The sequence below is a fragment of the Acinonyx jubatus genome, chromosome B2 (assembly GCF_027475565.1).
Source record: "Acinonyx jubatus isolate Ajub_Pintada_27869175 chromosome B2, VMU_Ajub_asm_v1.0, whole genome shotgun sequence".
NCBI lineage: Eukaryota > Metazoa > Chordata > Mammalia > Carnivora > Felidae > Acinonyx > Acinonyx jubatus.
Window position 1 is genome coordinate 113454762 of NC_069385.1, and position 21938 is coordinate 113476699.

The 21938-nt window shown below is 40.7% G+C and overlaps 1 protein-coding gene across 4 annotated transcripts in view; it reads left to right on the plus strand.

Annotated features, from left to right (window-relative positions):
- The window catches only part of BTBD9 (BTB domain containing 9), a 413472-nt gene that overhangs the window by 283125 nt on the left and 108409 nt on the right, over window positions 1-21938 (plus strand). For all 4 annotated transcript variants that reach the window (XM_027057832.2, XM_027057831.2, XM_015069790.3 and 1 more), the window contains one exon: window positions 18085-18274. In XM_027057832.2, the coding sequence (XP_026913633.1) occupies window positions 18085-18274 (190 nt within the window). The remainder of the gene's footprint in view (window positions 1-18084; window positions 18275-21938) is intronic.

Here is a 21938-nt window from a genome sequence, read left to right on the forward strand (position 1 = left end):
CTCCCAAATATAGCCCACTAAATTAAGTCCTATTTCTGGGTTAGGTAGGGGAATTTCTTTGTGAAGTATAGTGATTCACCTGATGATGATTCTGTCGAGTAAACCAGGAGTCCCTGAGAATCTAGATGAAAGATGCCAAACAAACAAAAAAAAAGAAGATATACTGTATAATTCCACTTACAAGCAATTCTAGATCATACAAATTCACATATAGTAACAGAAAGCAGATTCACAGTCCTCTGGGGCTGGGGGACGGATTACAGAGGGGCATGAGGAAGCTTTCGAGGATGATGGAAAGGTTTGTTATCTTGATTATGCTAATAGTTTCATGGGTGTGCACATATGTCTAACTCATCAAATTCTACATTTCAAATATGTGAAATGGTCTGTGTGTCAATTATACCTCAAGAAAGATGTTTAAAAATGAGAGGAGGGAATTGGAAGGAAAAATTCCAATAGCCTTTGGGGCCTTACAGTATTCCTTATTTATTAAAATAGCAACGCGAGGGCCGTGCTTCTGTGAATCAAATGAAATCCTTGGGATTTGGAAGCTGTTGGAGCAGGCTGCTGTATAAAATGTTTTGGGAGGGGACCTCTAAACCTGATGGCCTTTTCCTGCCTCATAATTCAGTGTAACAGGGCTTGGGTGTGTCACTGATTTGAGTAAAATTAAGTGATTGCATGATACTGGGTGCCTGGTAGGTGAGCCAGTCCGGGACGCAGCAATCTTTTTGAATTTATTGGCTCGTTAATATTGTGAAGATGGGTATGTTTCTTTTATAGCTGCATTCGATACTTAGCTTTTTAAAGACAGGAACTGGTACAGTGCTACAAGAGAGAAATGTACTTAAAATCACAACATTACCTGTGGTAAAATTATCATAAAAACCACCCAGTACTGAAGCAGGGGATTACTTCAATCCTGCCCTCATAATGACAGGCAATGGTCGTTGGTGAAGTTGTTTTCCATGAAGCTGTGTTGAAATCAACCAGAATGGCAATAAAGCGGAGTGTAAAAATGAGGGGCTCAAGTGAGATGTAAAAGTGCAGAAGGTGTTAGATGTTCAAATTAGAATCTTCAGGAAATGATTCTGTAAAATATTAAGGATGAATTGATTGAGTTCTAACTTCAGGACTGTAGGCACCCCAGGCGGCCCTTGTGCCTGCCGGAGGCAGACACTGCACCCCCGTCCTAACTGGGCAGCTACTGCTTTGCTAATGGCCAGCGAAGCCGGCTGACAGAGCAATGGGCTTTGGTGGCAAACGATAGTTTAGGGAAGAGCTTAGAGCCCCATTTCCTTCCTTCTTGCTCAAAACCAAGGAGCCAGTTGCCCCAGGAGCATTATCAGACTTTTTCCCAGTGATCCTTTGATGAATGTTCAGTGGTTGCTGGTTATTAAAAACTGGAAGCACACCTCAGTAAAACCTCAGTGAGCTGTGGAAGCACACTAAAACATGTATCATCAGAGATATTTTTATATTATAGAAATAACTTATATCGATGCTGCATTCCAAATGTCAAATGTATTCCCTTCTTGCCCCCACGGCCACTACCATCCGAGTGCGAGCCACCACTGGCTCTAGCACTGCTGTCATGCCTGGCTACTCAGCAGGGTCTCGCATCCTCTCCAGTCCTTCCCCCTCATGGAGCACTCCTTTGCCCAGAGTCACTCAGAGCCTTCCCATTCCTCTTAAGACAAAATTCAGTCTTCACCGTGGCTTGTGAACCCGTGTGTAATCTGGAGCCCGCATACTTGCTTCAGCTTATACCAGTTCCCATCTAGCCTTCTGCTGTTCAAGCCGCAAGCCTTCTCTTCATTCCCAGAACGGACAGGGCATTCTCTGACCACGGGGCCTTGCACTTGGCATTCTCTCCGGAATGTCCCTTACCCTCCCCCCGTTACACCTCACCCCCTTTATCTAGGTAACCTCCTATTGATCCTTTAAATTTCAGTTTAAATGTTACTTCTTAAGAAAAGTTTTACCTGACCCTCTACCTTTGTATGATGCTAATAGATATGGATTTTTTTCCCTTCAGAAGCTCTTCGTTTCATTTGCAATGATACATTTTATTCACATGGTTTGATAATAGAAGGGACCGTGTCTGTTTTGTTCACTGCTATATTCCCAGCACGTGGAATCCCAATACTCAATAAATGTTTATTGAATGGATGGATGGACAGAATGGTGTGCTGCATTCTGAGGACCAGAAGATTAGCCCAAATTCTGGTTCCCACTCTGCTGCCGATTTGCCATGTAATATAGGACAGCATCTCTCTGAGACTCAGAATTCTCAGCTATAAAATGAAAAAACTAACCGAATGATCTGTTTCTTTTTTGTTTTGTTTTTAAATAAGCATCCTTTGGGTGTAGATAATTGTGTTAATCATATACCTCAGGGCATTAATACATCATCCTTGGTGTTCCAAGCAAGGCCTTTTTTTAAATTTGTGTTCCTTCTTTGCTTTGAACCCTGCTTCTGTTCTCCTTCTCTGTGACATCATCTTGAGCATGTTTGGCTATATCCTTAATATGCACTTATATTTGTAAAATCTATAATGTCTTGTATATGTGTTTTCATCTTCAAAAATGTTCGTATGCTATAAATCTTACTCATTTTCATACTTTTCTCAAGGAATACTATGTTTTTAAGACCTATGTATCATTGCTTCTTAATGTGACTTAGCATTCCATCATAATAATTATAAATATATTAACAAACTTATATAGTCCTACTTTTTGCCAGACACTGTCTAAGCTCTTATGTAAAATCATTTAACCCTCTCAACAGTCTTGTAAGGTAGGCAGTTATTCTCTTACCTGTTTTACTCATTCATTCCCCATTGTGATGGATACCTAGGTTGCCTCCAGATTCCTGCTCTCAAAAACAGCCCTGTGACGAATGTCCTTGTATCTATCTCCTTTGTACCTGCATGGGGATTTCTCTGGGGCCTGTATTCAAAGTATGATCCTTGAGCACTAAAGCACACGGCTTTCATTCTGCCCCTTGCTGCCAGATTGCCTTCCTGTATGGCTGCTGCTGGTTCGCATTCCCAGCACCAGGAGTGCATGAGAGCGCTTTTCCTCCCCATCCCCTTAACCCACATACAAGGTGGGTGTTCTGTTCTTTGCCCTTACAGTGACCTGATGGCCCTAAGGTCATAGTGTTGTTCAATTTGCACTTCTTTCATTCCTAGTGAGTTTCTTGCCGCTGCTGCTGCTACCCCCCCCAGTGCAAGCCACCACCATCCCTCCAATTGCTGCGTAATGTTTCTGCCCCTGGCTCTGCCTGCATCCTCTCTAGTCCTTCCCACTGTTCTCACACTCCAGGCAGGGTGAGCCCATTGGAACACCCTTTTGCTCAGAATCACTCAGAGGCTTTTTTTTTTTTCTTTAATCCACTGAAATGATAGATGCTCTGATGATGACCCCTACTTGCATTCCTAAGATAATTGCTACTTGGACATGATGTATTTTCTAAGTAATTGGATTTGGTGTTGGTTAATATTTATTTTAGAATATTTATACCTATTTTCTTTCTTTCTTTCTTTCTTTCTTTCTTTCTTTCTTTCTTTCTTTCTTTCTTGTTAGTTAGTTAGTTAGTTAGTTAGTTAGTTTAAGTAATTTCTGTGCCCAACATTGGGCTCAAATTCACAACCCCAAGATAAAGAGTCTCATGCTCTTCCAACTGAGCCAGCCAGGAGCCCCTACGTCTATTTTCTTAAATAAAATGGGCCTGTAAATTTCTTTTTTTGACCCATCTCTAGGTCAGTTCACAACCAAAGTTATATTAAAATGACTTGAGCAGCTTTCCCTCCTTTTCTGTTTTCTGGATCAATTTGTAATAAGATATAAATTATTTATTCCTTGAACTAAAAGGTTCTCAAGGTTCTTTTCTAACTATAACTTCGATGACTTGATGAGCTCTGGTAGCTATGGGTTTCTTACCAGTGGTTCACTGGTCTTGTGGATTAGCCAAGCAAATTCACAGGTATTCATCACCTCAGTGATACGAGAGAGGGTTAACCGACCGTGCATGCAAAAATGGCGTGTTTTCCATCGTGTGTACGGGTGGCTGTAAACAGGAGCTCCATGACCAACTCGTAACCATTTTCATCCATGCATCGGTGTTACTAAATTGTAACAACAAAAATTTCGTATAAATTCTGTCTAATACATTATAAAGGAGCTTTCTTGGCCTTACTCTCACCCCAACTGACTTCCTGGACTCTCATTTCCTTGCCCATAGAAATACACTGCTTTATTTTATTCCTTCCTCCTCCCTTCTTTCCTCTTCTCCTTCCCATCTTTCTGATTTTTATGGCTCTAGAGAAAAATTGGGTTCTTTGAGCCTAAAGACAGAGACATTGCCAGAAGGGGTGGGTTTTGCAAAATTGGAATTGTGGGTAATGGAGGGAGGAGATTCAATCTCTGCAAATTTAGCAGGTGATATAGAAGAAATTCTCATGCAGGTGCATATTCCATGGTGAAGAGCTTCTGGGGCAGACACAGGGTGTTGGTGTCCATACCCAGTGGCTTTGGAGAACTTTAGCAGTTACACACTCACTCTTGTGAGCTTAAGCCACTTGGACAACTGCATCACGATTCTCTGAATCTCAGTCTCAGCTGGGACATGTGACATCACTATTCCGACATCTCCCATTCTTCTTAGTACATACCACTTTAAACCATAATAGTAATTTTTATATCATGTTATTTTTATTTCTCATTTGGCTGAGGACACAGTGCATGCAGAGAACATTGCTCGTCAGACAGCGACTACCCGGCACACACAGTCCATATAGTGGCAGTTTAGCTGAAATCCAGAGACTGACAAACAAGCTATAAAATCTAAAAGGCAGGATTTCTTGTGGTAGATCGGTTATAATAATTTTATGCCTCAGTATTTTACATTTGTGACATTTTGTATAATAAACAATTAACTGCCTGCTTTTGACATTTGAAAGTTAATGTGAAGAGAGTTATAAAACAGACACTGTAAACATCACCTCCCAAAGCGAAGTGGTAAATGGCTATCGGCCTCTGGGAGGGTAAGACCTAATTATTCCTCACAGTGCACTCTGTACCTTTTTACTACCAGTTTGGTTTTCATTGTCTTTGATAAACAAGATAATTGATATAAATGAGTGTGATCCTGTAAAATGGTTCCCCAACTGCAGATTTTCATGCTGGAGGTATAATTTTCCTTATGGCACATTACTGTTAATCTTTAAATGGATAGGTTGGTTAATCTGCCTTCCATGAGAAGACATTAGGTGACTTACTCCTTAATCAGAGCTGATAAAAAAAAAACATCGGGTGTAGCCAGGGCACAGGAAGAAATGACTCATGGTCACATTAACGAGAAAGAGCATGTGGATTTTTGAGCAGGAGGTTCAGAGTCGGGAATGCCAGAAAACGATGTTGGAGAAGAAGCCACAGCCCTCAGGAAGAGGACACAGGCAGTGTATGTTGAAAAGTGAGGCCTCAGCACATTGGGCTTTCCCCTCTCCTTCTCAGCCCCAGCTCTTTCCAGTTCAAATGCTGATTCCGCTACACTGACTGATGAACTGAGGATCTTAAACAGGCAAGCCCTAACGTGCTTTCTTCCTCTTATCTTGTGGTAAAGGACTGGGGCTTTTTGTCCCGTAAATTAGCCTTCAACATACTTGATCTTCAGTTGGGAGGCTTTCTTTAGGAAATGTCAAGAGCCAAGCCAGCAGAGGAAGCATGTAAGCTTGCACCCATTTGGGAAGTCTGTTTAACATCATTGGCAGTTTGCTTTGAGGAACCCATTTCTCTTTATGCATAAAGGAAAGCAAGGGAGAAAGAATGAAAAAAGAAAGTGGACAAACGCTTAGAAGAGAGTATAAAATGGCTTATCCATGACTTCTCTTAGGGGAATGTTACCACTCAGAGTCAGGGCAGTTTAAAAAAGCAATAATTAATAATCAGTTACTTGTCTAGGGCATTCTAATATTTAGTTTTAAAAACTAATTTAAACTCATGGCAGGGAAGGCCACGGTGAAATGAGATTTCTCCCAGGACAGTTCTCTTTGGCAGTGTTATCACACAGCCTTTCAAAGATCCAGCAGGCTCAGGGTGGTTTGCTGTCCGGTTTAATGTCATCTCTTCACTGGAATACGTGGGCTCTCTCCCTCCCCCGCTCCCACTCTTGAAAGGTTAGCCTTTCTTCAGAATAGTACAGGTTTTTCCAGCAACATCTGTCAACCTGGCAACGAGCACACCCTAAGGAAATTATGAACATTTGAAGACCATCTAAATACTGTAGGGAACCTTTACTCTCCCTCTTCCTCCCCTCTCTCCTTGTGCCCCCTCCTGCCTTCCCCCAAGAAGAGTGGGGCAGCCACATGGCATTTACCACTGCCTGCCTCACTGATAAATGATATGCCCATTTGTGTCTGCAATATTTTTAATGTGTTTTGATTTTGCTCACTCAGTTGTGATAGTTCATGAAACCTCAAAGCAGTGACTCTTCTAGAAGACAGGCTGCAGGCAGACCCCTTAGTTTAATGAAAAGAGACCCCCAGCCACTGTACCGTTAGCACAAAGAGGCTTCTTTGGTCTAATGACTCAGATGATCTTGATCTGATTCAGTAGGTCAGAAATTGCTGTCCCCAGCAAATATCGACCAGAAGGAACTGCTTTCTTGGTTATTCTGAAACTGCCAGCTGCATATTACACTAGCAGGTGCTAATAGTTTTTGCAGGTCAGTAGAATTATTATTGGTTCTTCCTTCCCTTGCACCCTGTCCTTTTGCAATTATAGGGTACCTCGTGGGAAAAGAGGGTACCCCTCTTGTATGATACCGAGATTTCTGAAATGCTGGTCCCACCTACCCATACCACATGGCCAAAACCCTGACTCTTTCATGGCTAAGAAAGTACCAGTCCTGGGTCTTGTGCTTTTTTGGTCTCAAGGTGCTTTTGTAAACATCTCATTTTTTCTGTCAATATTCATAAGAAGGTAGAGAGAAGAAGGGATTATTCACTAAGGAAAGAAACTCAGTCCCAGAGCAGTTAAATGGCCTCCTCAAGATAGCCTAAGAAACCATCCCCGGAACTCAGGGTAGTTCTTTGGGTGCCTGCATTCAGTCCATGGCCTGGTCCATTGGATGTCAGAGCTGAAGACGGGAAGGGGAGAGTAGCATTTCCCCTCTCAGAATTAAAGTGTGTAGATATGATATGAAGAAAGCTAGAACCCAAAAATGAGATGCTTCTTATTAGGCGGGTTTGACAATATTCATAATAAAGTTCATTTAAAAATACTTGCACCCATTTTTCATTTCCCAAAGCACTAAGTGTAAACCATTGAAAGAATAATCGAAAATAGTAGCAAAAGGCTCTCTTTAAATTACTTTTTTATTGTATTTTAGACAAGACTTTTTTCATCACACACTGTAAGTCTACTGGAAAATGCAGCATGATTGTGTTTCCTCAATCTGGATTAACTTTGGCCTCCAGAAGGTAGTATACATTGTAGGTTTTGCTGAGGCTTTTTTTTTATTTCCTGAGAACTACTTAGAGGTATGAATAGAGTTGTTCCAGGTCACTTGGAAGACTCTGATTGTCAGTCTTTGAAGCCAGGTAGCCAGATTCTCCCAGGGATCCCAAGTTCATCAGTTAGAAGGCATCACTTGTGCCTCACCCAGGGGGACTGCTCCATTCCCCCACAGCCCTGGGTGGTCCCTCAGACTAAAACTGGGAGAGTGCCCAGGAGGCAGGATTTTTCCCTCAGGCATCCTGTGTGGTCTGACTACAGAGTCTTAATTCTGAGAGCCCAGTATTCGGAAGTTGAGACTCACCTTTACCTATCTGTTTCTTCTAAATTCCAGTCTTGCTCCCTTGAGATTCTCAGAGATTCTTTTCCTTCTCACATAACTCAGTCCAGGATGGTTTGTGGGAGCTAAAACATGTGAGAATTTGGCATTATCTCCAACCTTTTTCTGTCTGCCTCCAAAAGGTGTGGCAGGAAGATTCTGCCAAAGCAGAGTTGTAGGAACATACTTGTCACAGATCCGATCAGGACATTTTCTGTACAATGTACAGGGCTCCACTTAATGTTTGGGATGCCTCACTACTGACACGACTTTGAGTAAAAACTCAAATTTTATAGTTATTGATGCATTTTAAGGAAATATTCAGGATCTTAAAACTCAAGTCATCCATGATCCCAGAATCATTCTGATTGAAAATTGTTAAAGTGTGAACCAGATGCATCCTTCAGCTTATATAAAAAGAAAGCCACTGCTTGATTAAAGGAACTTTAAAAAAAAAAAATCTCCTTACAAAAAAGTATTGAGCAGGGCGCCTGGGTGACTCAGTCGGTTGAGCCTCCTGCTTCGGCTCAGGTCATGATCTCTTGGTTTGTGAGTTTGAGCCCTATGTTGGGCTCTGTGCTGACAGCTCAGAGCCTGGAGCCTGCTTCGGATTCTGTCTCCCTCTCTCCCTCCCCTGCTCACACACACACACACACACACACACACGCACACACACTCTCTCTCTCTCTCTCTCTCTCTCTCTCTCAAAAATAAAGAAACATTAAAAAATTTTAAAAAGTAAGTATTGAGCAAACCATTACTTCTTTCGTGGGGCTTTTAAAAACCTTTTGCACATCCTTTGTTCTATGCCCAGCATGAATGAGAAATACTCCCCCTAGCTATAGTAACAGCTCTGATCTTGAGTCGTAAAATTGTTGTGGCTTGATAAGACCTTTTAACCAGTGGTGGGGAACAAAAATAATTCTGTTGATTTCATCATCTTTTAGAACATAAAGAAAACTAAATCCATGTAAAACTTACGATACCACTCATAGAAAAAAATGCCTTTTACGTTATAATTTTGTGATTTTTTTGAGAGTTTCCAAAACTTTCAAAACCAGTTTCAGCGACTCTTTGTTATGTTAGGTATTTCCCCCTGTATGAGCTTGAATCACTTGTCCTGATGTAGGGGCAGATGTAGAGGCTCTTTCTCTAATAGATTATGTCCAGAGAAAAGAAAAAGTCACCCCAATGAGATATTGCCTATTAGTTCAAACACATAGTTGGATGTTTGGGATATCTTTTTTCTTACACCTGGAAATGCCTTTGTCCTAAATTTCAAGGCCTCGCCTACAGAGTGAATCCCTCTTTGATACACTGCAGTGGTTACTGCTTTGTAACATCTGATGCTTGATTCTTTAAGGTCTTTTTGCATTGAAGATTTTCACAGCTAAAACCTCCAGCATTCAAGCTACACCTAAGAGAGTAAACCTCTTAAACAGTTAGTTCTGGACCATGCTTTCCTTCAAAGGCCTCAGTATGAGAGAGAATTCACTGATCCTAGTGAATTTGTACCTTTGAGATCCACTGGCCCCACCCACCTCGCCTTGGCCCTGGGGATAACCACCTCTGATTTCTCACCTTCCCTCTGAAGTGATTGGAGCTGTGGCCTTACATAGTTTGCATATGTTTGGGGAAGGGGGAAGGGGGGCACATTTGAACTTTGGAAAAGTATTACCTCCTCCTTTCACTGGCCAAGTAGAGCCCAGCATGACTGTCAAAACCCTTACAGTCTCAGGAGATGGTGTGATTTGGGCAACTTTGATAACATCCGGAAGTAGAGCTAGACGGGAATGATGGGAGCATGCAGATTCATACTAACCCAAACAGAGGAGAGTGAAAAGCAAAGAGAAAAGGAAAGAGACACAGAGGAAGGTGAAGGGGGGGCGGGGGTGGTCCAGCATTCAAAAGGCGTGGTCTATTTTCTTCTCCTGGGCTTCCCCTGTGAGTGCGGAGAGGTGATCCTGTCCAAATCCTTTGCAATTGTGTTAGGAAGCAGTCTTCTCATGGAATTGGGAACTGGGGGAAATTTGGGGAAAAAAGTTTAAATGTTGCATGCCCTAAATGATCAATGGTTCTTCTTCAGTGATACGATTGATGTAACATATGATTAAAAAGTGATTTTTTTAACCTGATAGATAAAAACCAGGAATTAATATAACTTAGTGCCAGTGTTGTAGAATACATTTTTGTAGCTTTTTGATAGTTTCCAAGAATGATGGGCTTGTGCTCTAATTAGCTATTGTTCTTTTACAGCTGTTAAGATGTAACAGCTGCGGGTATTTTCTCCTTTGAAAAACTGGACCAAAGGTTGGATTGCAATCCGGTTGGGAGTTTGCATGCTCTGCAAAGTTGCAGTATAGGCCTGCGGGTAGGAGCCTCGGGTGAGCCCCCTTTTTTTATAAAAAAGTTTTGGGAGGCGCCCAGGTGGCTTAGCTGGTTAAGCCTCCGACTCTTGATATGGGCTCAGGTCATGATCCTGTGGTCGTGGGATTGAGCCCCACATCTGATTCTGTTCTGGTAGCACGGAGCCTGCTTGGGATTCCCTCTCTCCCTCTCTCTCTGCCCCTCCCCCCACTCACAAGCACACTGTCTCTTTAAGTTTAAATAAATAAACTTAAAAAAGTAAAAATAAAAAGTTTTGGTCTGTAGGGGAATATCTAGGTGTGATCTTAAGCTAATAACCTTAGTAGTCTTTTTGAAAGAAATTCTTTGTGAAAATCTCAGCAGTGGAGAAGAATCATGAGTCACTGTGCCATTAGAGAACAGTTTGTAATAAAAACAGCCAGGGAAACATTGAATAAAGCCTAACACAGGTATGGTTTGTGAGGATGACGGTCCTCTGTAAGTGCCACATGTTCTTTCATTTTTAAAAATCTGCCTCAAGTGGGTTTTTTCCCTCACCTCTCAAAGGTGATCTCTGGAGACAGTTAACTAACATGTCAGTCTTATCTTTAAAAAAAATTTTTTTTTCAACATTTATTTATTTTTGGGACAGAGAGAGACAGAGCATGAACGGGGGAGGGGCAGAGAGAGAGGGAGACACAGAATCAGAAACAGGCTCCAGGCTCTGAGCCATCAGCCCAGAGCCCGACGCGGGGCTCGAACCCACGGACCGCGAGATCGTGACCTGGCTGAAGTCGGACGCCCAACCGACTGCGCCACCCAGGCGCCCCATCAGTCCTATCTTTAAATGGAGCTGGTACAGGTGGCCCTCAGGTCATGTCCCAGTGAAGTAATACTGCCTTTTAAAAATTTTATTACTCCTGAATTAAATTTACTGGCAAGCTGTTGGCCGCCCCTGCTGCCGAAGGATGGTGAAGGAAAAACAGAAAGAGACAGGCACAAGATGCTGGATTTTGGCAGTATGGTTTGTAAACAAAGTGACACAAATTGGGGCAGAAATTCCAGGGGGACAAGAGAGGAAACTGGAAGACTGGAAATACAGCACAAAGCCAAGTCCCATCCAGATGGTGTTTTTAATAAATTTATCAGACGCATTATGAAAGATTGTAATGAACATTCAAACGGGGGGTGGCTTGGCCCCTATGAAGAAGAAAAACAGTAATGGCACCTTCTGTGCTTTGCAGGCAGAATCACTCTCTAATTTTTCCCAGTAAAAAAAGACCACAAAATTTATTCAAACTGTTGAGTAATCATTGAGACCGTTCAACTAGGCAGGCCGAAGTTTGTGTTTCTAGGAAGAGGAACTTAATAACAGAATTACTTTCTGCTGACATGGAAAACATGGTCTCTATGTGTTAGTAGGCCCAGAAGTGACTTTCAGGACAAACCTCTTCTGGAAGGATTCCTGTAGTGTAACTAAAGCAGATAGCACTCTCTGCAGGCATAAAAGAGCTTTTCTATTTTGTAAAAGCCACACTGTCACGTACGTTCCTCCTCTCCACAGGATGGTTTCTCCGCCAGAAGATATTTTTGTCCACCTTGAGCGACCATGCTTTCTGTATGTGGGGTGAACTTTTAGGGAAGGAGAAGTCAAGAGGGTTGAAGGTGTGTGGAATGCTTACACAGCAGCTCTTCCACACTGACCATATTTACTTTCTTTTTAATGTTTGGGTCAGGACCCAAAAATTGATCATACTTTACTTTTCTAAGAAAACTTTCACCGAGAAAGCATTTTTTTTTTCCTGCTTTATTCAGTAACTCTGAGATTTTCTAGCTTTTGGTGAGGAACTATGTTAAGCAAGGTTAAGCACCACAACTTACATAAGCATCCTTTTTTTTTTCTGTCTCTGATTCATTCATTCAGCAAATATTTATCTAACACCTACTATGTATGCTCAGCCAGCCCTGCTTCTTAGCAGTTGGGACTTGAGCAATGAAAACAAGAAAAGCCCCTGCCTTATGAAACTCACATTTTAATTCTCCAATTGTCCCCTTAGATGGGATCGGCATACTGGTCAGAATGTTAAGAATCGGCACAGTGCTGGAATGATGGTCTCATCTTGGTTGCCTATAAAATGTCATTATCCTCTGGGTTTGTGCCTAGGTCCCTGTTCTTCTCTTCTTTTGATCATTTAGTATAATTTGGTCATTATGTTGTTAACTTGACTCGTTATCAAAAAATAGGACTGAGAATTAAGAAAAGTAGTAATCTTTTGATTTTGTACCTTACCGGTAGATACAGTTGCTTATCAAGTTGCCAGTAGAGTTCTAGCAAAAGCTGTTTCTTAAAAGGAACTTTGGGACTTGGGGTAGATTTCACTAATACAGTTTATCTCTGTGTGTGTATGTTGAGATGTGTCTGTGTGTTTAAAAAACAGTGTTTAAATGTTTGAAACTTGGAAAACAAACAATATTCCATATGTGCAAAAGAATATAAAGAACATATATGTGAAGTCTGGGGGGTAGGAATACTCACATGCTGACCACTATTCTGAATAGAATACTGCCAAACCTCTAAAGCCCTGTGTGTGTCCCTCCCCACCCCCTACTCGTGCTTCTCCACTCTCTTCTTGATTTCAGTGTTTACTGTTCCCTAGATTTGCTTTCTGATCTCACCACCTAAGTGTGTATCATTAAACAACAGAAGTAGAATCATACTCAGTATTTTGTTTTGTTTTTTGATTTGGCTCTTTCCTTAACCAACTTTCTTTGTGAGATTGACCCTTGTTGGTACACATAGCTCTAGTTCATTTATTTTTAAAACTGTAGTTTTTGTTTAATAGTGAAATTTCACTAACTTGGTGAACAGGTTAAACAGCAGATTAGACACACCAAAAGAATTAGTGAACACAAATAGTAATTTTAAGAAATTGCCCAGAAGGGCGCCTGGGTGGCGCAGTCGGTTAAGCGTCCGACTTCAGCCAGGTCACGATCTCGCGGTCCGTGAGTTCGAGCCCCGCGTCGGGCTCTGAGCTGATGGCTCAGAGCCTGGAGCCTGTTTCCGATTCTGTGTCTCCCTCTCTCTCTGCCCCTCCCCCTTTCATGCTCTGTCTCTCTCTGTCCCCCCCCCAAAAAAAAATAAACGTTGAAAAAAAAATTTAAAAAAAAAAAAAGAAATTGCCCAGAATGCTTCAGAAAGGGGTACAAAGGGGAAAAAAATAAAAGAAAGGTTGAGAAACATGGAGGAAAGAATGAAAATTTCCAACAGAGGTCCAGTAGGAATTTGAGAAGCACAACAGCAACAACAAAACAGAAAAGGAGAGAGAATTGATATTCAGGGAAATAATGGCCAAAATTTTCCAGACTTAATAAAAGCCATAACTGCTCTTATTCAGTCCTGAGAAGGATAAATGTAACCTACGTCTAGGTACAACTCAGTTAAATTGCCAAACACCAAAACCAAAAAGAAAATCTTAAAATTAACTGTAGATAAAAACAATTACAACAGTTAGGGGGATAGCAGACTTTAGCAGACATAACAGTAAAAGTCACAAGACTATGGAATAATACCATCAAAGTGCTGGGGAAAAACAGCTTTTAACTAGAGTTCCATACGAATTAACCTATTTTCCAAGAGTGGTGGCAAAATGCACTTTCAAACAGAGACTTTGCTGAATGCTAGTGGACATGTCTTAGAAAGAAGGAAGGTGGGCCAAGAAGAAAGGAGGATGTAAAAAACAGTAATGGTGAATAAATTGGTAAGTGTGGGTAAATAAGTTTTGACTGTATGAAAAGAGGAAAGGTTAATGAGTTGAGTATTCACTTCAAGTAGTTGGAAAACGAAACAGTAATTTAAAAGGAGTTGAAGAAGAAATAATAAAAAGAGCAGAATTTAGTGAAATAGGAAATAAAGAATCAACAAAACCAAAAGTTGGTCCTTTGAAAACGCTAATAAGTAGACAAGCCTGTATAGGACTGAAAGAAGAGGTACAAATACAGATATTTGGAATGAAAAAGGAAGCATTGTGAAAAATTTTATGCCACTATATTTGAAAGAGTGGGTAAAATGAAAATTTTTTCTAAAAAGGCCAAGAATATCTAAGACAATTTGGAGGAAAAAGGAAAAGAAAAGGGGGAAGGAGAGAGAACAGAGGTGTTCACTGTATCAGATTTGAAGATTACTGTAAAATCCCAGTAGTTAAAACAGCATGGTAAAGACACAAGGCTAGTCAAATCAGTGAAACATAGCACAGATCTTAAGAAGAGACATGAATATATATGAAAACTTTGTATGTGACTGAAGTCTCATAAATCAGTGGGAGGAAGAGTTCATTAAATGGTGGTAGGGAAATTAGCTAAACTTATGAGTAAAAAATGAAAGTAGATTTTCTGTGTTATGGTAACCAAAAATAAGTATGTGAAAAGCAAAATTTGAGAACTTGTAGAATAAAATACAGGAAAATATCTTTATAAAATGAGGGTAGGAAAGAATATATAAACAAGAAAGCTACCAATCTTAAAGGAAAAGATGAATATTTCATCTCAAAGCATTAACCAACAGAAGACTGGCACCCTACAATCAATTAGAAAGACAACAGAAAAATAGACAAAAGATAAGATAGGTAGTTTACAGAAAGGAAAAAAGAAAAAAATAAGTTCAACTTCATCAAACAAAAAAATGAAAAACTAAAACCACATTGAGATATGTCACACTCATCTGTCTGACATCACCAAGAGCTGATAAGGATGTGGTGCAATGAGTTGAGAGTGTACATTTTTACAACCACTTTGGTGACTCATTTGGGCAATATCCAGGAAAATTGAGGGTAACTCATAGCCATGAGCTGCACAATATCTTATGTATTCCTTTAAGAAACTCTTAGCCATGTACACAAGAAGACACCTTTGTGATCGCCAAGAAAATGGTGGTAACAATCTAAATGTCCCTTTGTGGAGACTAGATAAATACATTTTGGTATGTTTATGCATTGAAATATGCCATATACTTTACATAAATTGACTAGATTTATCTTTCAGTTGAAAGTTCCTTCATCCTGGTTTAGTGTTTGTGCTAAAAGTTAATACTATTCCCCAAGCATTCCCCTTTCTTCTCCTGGGCACACAGCAGGGTTGTACTTTTCCCACCCCCTTTGAAGTTAGGTAAAGTCCTGTGACTTGCCTTGGTCAACGAAATGTGACAAAGGTGATGTGTGTTACTTTGAAGGAAGAGTCTTAAGAACCAGGACCCAGGTCACTTCTCATTGCTGCTGTAATTGAGAAAACCCATAGTAATACAAAGCCTCTGTCACTTGGATCCTTGTGTGATACAATGTATGAATACTGTGTATTCACAGGGAACACAAAAAATAAACATGTGCTGTGGAAAGGGAGAATGGGGGCTGTTACTGCAGCCCAAGCTATGACTGCAGTATTATTTTAATTTTTTTAACGTTTATTTATTATTGAGAGACAGAGAGAGACAGAGCATGAGCATGGGAGGAGCAGAGAAAGAGGGAGACACAGAATCCGAAGCAGGCTCCAGGCTCTGAGCTGTTAGCACAGAGCCTGACATGGGGCTTGAACTCACAAACCGTGAGATCATGACCTGAGCCAAAGTCGGATGCTTAACAGACTGAGCCACCCAGGTGCCTCAGACTACAGTATTATTTTATGTCTGAACTCAATTACTGTGCATCTTCTGCCACTTCCTTAAGTTCTGCCTTCCAAATCACGCAGTACTTCCCCTTTTCCATGAGATAGAGGTACCATGACTTAGCCTCCAAATACAGTCCTTTCTTGTCTTTCCAAAGTCACAGGGAACTTCTTTCTGAGCCCCCTCCTTCTCTGCCAGGAAACTGTACTCAGAGGTTATTTCTTGTTGCTTAGAGTGTTTTTGCTTGTTGCTTTGGAGTTAAGCTTGATAGTCAAGGGATTTATCACCAAAAATCCATCCTCTCTCCCTTCCTCCTTTCCCTTCTCCCTTTTTTAATCTGTGGATGGCTTCCTCTGCAGAGAACAAAGCAATTAGTGAAGCTGTGTAAGATGAGGACTCAAGTCAGGCATGCCCAACTTTGGAAAATAAATGCAATGCATCGTGCAGAATGTATGTTTAAGATTATTTACTCTACATCATTATAAAGGTAGAACGTTTTGGTATGGTCGTAGTCTACTGCTTACCCTCTCTCTTCAGAGAGTATGTAATATACTGAAAAGTATAGTATATATCTAATGAAAAATTGTCTTTTTGCTAACCTATTTTTAAATTATGTAAATAAAGTAAGTTACAGACCTTGAATGTAAGTAGCTGGGTTTAATTGTAGATTTGGTTTAAATAATAAATTACATTAAAACCCCAACACTAGTAAATGCACAGAAAAGGTCCTAGGGGGACTTAAAAGGCCCTGACCTTTTATTGTACTCGTCTCAGAGAATCTATATCCGTCTTTTTCTTTCTTTTCTTCTCTTTCTTTCTTTCTTTCTTTCTCTTTCTCTTTCTGTTTCTCTTTCTCCTTCTCTTTCTCTTTCTTTCTTTCCTTCTTTTCTCCCTTCCTTCCTTCCTTTCTTAGTTTAGATTTTGTGGGTTTTTTAAGTAATCTCTACACCCAACATGGGGCTCTCATAACCCTGAGATCAAGAGTCACATGCTCCACCAATTGAGCCAGCCAGGTTCCCCATATTTCATTTTTAGACAGCTGTCATTTTGTGGAAGCCCTTTACTTTTGTAAGTGAGCAGATTGGTATGGATTTGAAGTAGAGAGAGACTCAAAATCAAAACAGAGCTGGTTCAAAATATAGCAGTTCATGAACAAAGAGAAGAGCATTATGTGTTGAAATGTTCAGAATAGTAAACAAACAAAAAAGGGAAATGAATCCTGGCTGAGGGCAGCTGTGTATTCTGAAAAGGGATCGGTACCATTTCCTAGATCATCTTCCTGCTTTATGAATTTTAAAACAATCTATTATATCATGTTTTTCCAAACAAATTTATTATATTTGCCAAGTACAATAAATATATACAGTTTAGAGTATACTAATAAAACAAGTGCCTGTGTATTCACCACCACCTAGCTTAAGAATACAACAAGACCAGTACTTTTGAAGCCCCTCCAAGATTTCATCTTGGAAATGAAATCAATTAATGTTTGGACCCACTGGTAGGACGCCCTGCAAGATTTCATCCCCCATTCCCAGACACATTATACTGAGTTTGATATAATAATTCCCTGGATTTCCTTTTTAGTTTTATGTTTATATATATATATATATATATATATATATATATATATATATATATACACACACACACACACACACACACACACACACACATATATATACATGTATATATATGTATATATATCCATCCTAAACAAAGTGTATTTCTAGTTTTGCCTTTTTAGAAAACTCTGTATAAATGAACTCATATTCTGTGTTTTTCTTGTGCCTCGCTTTTTTCACTCGACATTATGTGTTTTGTTTTTTGAGTTTTTAGTTTTTTAGAAGTCACGTTTTTTTATGAAGCAACATTATGGTTTTTGATTCATCTATTTGTATATAGCTATAGTTCACTGAGGTCAATTACTGTGTAGTTTCCTATTATAGTAATATTTTCAAATGTATTTATCCATTCTGTGTTTTATGCAGTATCATATTTCTTTATAGTAAAATACTTCAGGGTTAATTATTACATGCTGTTTGGTTTGTTCCAATCTTAGGTTCAACTTTTTGTCTTGAAGCTATTTGGCATGGAAAGTGTGTTCATGTCTTGAGATAATCAAGATGTTCTAATTTCCCTTTTATCATTGATTTGAGATTGTAATTAATTTTGTTCATTGCACACTATCAGGATATATTTGGCTTCTCTTATCTTGATGCTGAATCTTGTGTTGCACTCACAGTTCCCATGGAGAATGTTGCAACAATTGCTGATTGTGCCAGTGTGATTGAAGGAGTCAGCCGGAGCCGAAATGCCTTGCTGAATGGAGACACCAAGAATTATGATTGGGACTCTGGCTATACGTGTCATCAGCTAGGAAGTGGTGCAATTGTGGTTCAACTGGCACAGCCGTACATGATCGGGTCAATACGGTAAGGAGATTCCTTTTCATTCATTACTTTTAAAATGGAAGACACATGTGCAAATTCTGTTTTAGAACAATGATGATACCATTAACTTCAGTGAAGATACATTTCTGTTCTGTGCTCTAAATATTGAAGGGGGAACAGAGAGAGATACAGAGTGCTTGTTTGGATCTTCTGGTGGGAGGATACACCAAGATTAGACTTGCAGAGAGACTAGATTAGAGGCTCTCCCTGGGTACGGCTCACCTCCTTTTTTAAAAAATGTTTATTTATTTATTTTGAGAGAGAGCATGAGAAGGGGAGGGGCAGAGAGAGAGAGAAAGAGAGAGAGAATCCCAAGCAGGTTCTGCACTGTCAGCTCAGAGCCAGATGCAGGGCTCAATCCTATGAACATTGAGATCATGACCTGAGCCAAAATCAAAAGTCGAAAGCTTAACTGACTGAGCCACCCAGGCCTCTGGCTCACTTCCTTCTTAAGTCTGTTTGAGTTGGTTAGGGGCTTAGAGGATAATTCAAGAGAGGTTATGTAGAATCAAAACTAATTTTCAACTTCAATAAATGGCTTTACATAAAACCAAACAAATGCGAGTATGAGACCTGGTACTAAAAAAAAAAAAATCTTCTTAGTGAAAAATCTGGGCTTGGGGTGGTTGTTTTCATTTTGTTTTGTTTTGTTTTGCTTTGTTTTTTAAAAAAGGAACTTTAACCCAACATTGTTTGACATATAGGCTCATATAATTTTAAAACACAAGACTAATGATATCCCCTAGAGAATATACTTTAGTTCAAGAGAGCCATCTGGGTGTTGAATAGGCTGCCCTTTTTTGCTTTTTTTATGAAGGTTCTAACAAGGCCTCTGAAAGACTAATATATACATATTTATGTTACATATTTATATTTATGTTTAGCAGTAGTTAAGGTATCTTACATGATAACCCACATGGAGATGTGGGTGGGACAGGACTGCCTCCCCCCCGCCCCCCATCACTGTCTACCACATTTGCCTTGTTGTTTTCTGTTCTCATTGTAAAGTCAGTGTATATAAAGAGAGAAATAGCACCAAAAAAATAAGGTAGTAGGATTCTAACAGGCAAAGGTTTATTGATGTTAAGGCTAATAACCACAGAGGTTACTGCAGCTTGCCAGTCCCCAGGGGCCCCCTGACGAGTGATGCTGGATTTCTGGGAGAATTCTGACTGTGGATTTCTTCATTTAAATTGTTAACCTCTTTTCATAAAGGGCTACATACAGGTTGCGTAACATAGGCAACAAGTCACACAGATAGAGAAGCACTGCAGACCAGACAAACCCACTTTGTGCTTAGGAAGGGGGAAGAGAAGCCACAGTCAGTCTGGACAAGCTACCAGTGCAAATAAACTTCTGTCAGATAGCAAACAACATCCCTGTCCTTCCTTTTTTCTCAGCTGTGGGTGTGAAGTAAAGCAGTCATAGGCCATCTATTTAATAAGCCATTCTAGAATTTTTGTCATAGATGGTGTGAAACTTACCCAAATGTTTCCCGTTACAATCTATTCCTCTTCGCTTTAAAAATCTGGGGAACAGTTGTCCTTCTCCGGTCACTGGCACTCCTTATAGTCTTCACAGTCTCTTGAAGATTACCAATCGTGGCTCTGAGATTACATCTGCAATTTCTTTCAGCAGGCGTGGGGTGTAACTCACCGGAGCTAGGAGACTTGGAGTCATTTAAATTGACTAGATACTCTCTTTCTTTCACTTCACCTATTTGGGGCTTCAATTTTCCCTTTTTTTACGGTTGTTCTGCCATTTCTAATTTGAAGACCAGTCTTCTCGCCAATGAAGATGGAAGCAAACTGGCAGCTTAGTGGCTCTTCCCACTCTCTTGTAATGTTCCCTGTGTTCTACCCGCTTACCTGGTACTCCACCTCCTCCCCCAACAATGTTACACATGCATCTCACACCGACACGCCGGAAATGGAATTCCGTTATCCTCCCTTCCCCTGCTCAAGTCACCTTGAGATTTCCCTCAGCTCATTCAGTGGTACCACCCATCTATCCGTAGACTGCGCTAAAAGTACGGCAATCTTCCTGAATTTACTCCTCTCCCTTGCCTCTCCTCTTCAACCAGTTCTGTCAGTACTGGCTCCTACATATCTCACAAAACCTTCCACCCTTCCCCACGCCCACTGCAGTTGTACCTTTGTAGTTTCTCCTCTCTGCCTGGTCTTCCAGACTTCCATCTGGCCCTTCCTTCCCCACCTGCAGCCAACTCCCCACCCCAGATCTGACGCGGTCACGCCCCTTCGGGAGAAAGTTCAGACGAAGGCATTTAAGAACAATCTGACTTGCTTCTACACAGCCTTGTCCTGTGCTTCTCCACCCACCTCTACACAAGCCCATCTTAGCCTGTCCAGCTTCCTGCAGTTTTGCACATGCCACCCCTCTCTCACCTCTATGCCTTCAACTCTTTGAACGTGCTGTTCCATTGCTAGTGTCTCTCACTGCCTTCTCCTCACCCCTTTGTACCCAGCTCTTACTCCCCCCTTCAAGACTCTGTTCCTCTGGGAATGCTACCCTAACTGCCCATCATCTCCTGGGCTGATCTAGACCTCTTTCTTCAGTGATCCCATTCATTCTCTATATATTCATTCCAATAGGAATTATATTTGTATTATAATCATTTACTTGCTGCCTCCTCACAGCCTCACCTGATATATAAAGCCTGTGGCAACTCACAATAAGCATCCCTGTCAGAGAAAATGTGTAGAAGGGGAAATTATAGCAGGTGCAGTAGGAGATCTAGAATTTTAGATCCAGCAGGAACACATGAGGTCACTGCCCAAGTGACAACTCAGAGTGAGACAAACAGGCTCTTTGTGTGACAAAGCCTCCTTGACCTCTGGCTCTACCCAGAGAATCAAAGATATTCAATCTGACTCCAGAAAAAGGTGTCACTGGGCTTAAAGCAAGAGAAAACAGTGCCCATTTGGTTTTCTTTAAACATGGAATGAAAATGGTTCCCCTGAACTAATTTTTCTTTCCATGACTCAGAGTGGCGATAATGAGCATGAACACAACCAAAGGTAGAATTGTCTATCTCAGCCTCCAAACTTCCTTAAGCCAGCTATTGTTTTTGCAGTGAGAAAATCCATGCAATTGAAGCCCCATGTAACTGGCTGAGCACTCCAAGAGACACGTTTCTGTGAAACTAACATTATGTTGTCAGGATCTGCATTTGCCTCTTCTGTGACATTATTAAGAAGAAAGGGAGAGGGATTTCTTAACCACCGATGCCTGTGGACGATGCTGGATATCTTGGCGGGCCATGGTTAGCAGCTGCTGATGTGCCCAGACAGACATTTATTGATAGGAAACTAGATCAGTGGCACCTCTTCATGGGGGTAGGTAATTGACCAATGACAGGATGATTAGTCAGTGACATTTGACCCACAGCTTCTATTGCTTGTGATGACTGACTTGCTTTCCTAGTCACTGTATCTGAAAAAGCTCAATGATTCTGAATCGACACCCAGAGGGAGAGTGTTACAGAACTGAGTAACTAACACTTTCCCCATCTAGGAGATAGGAGATCTGGCAATCCTGGAAACTCTTCCTCTAGGAAACGAAGCCCAGTCACATGGTACATTGGCTTTAAAAATTCAGGTTTCTTTGTGGACGGTGACTAGGAAGG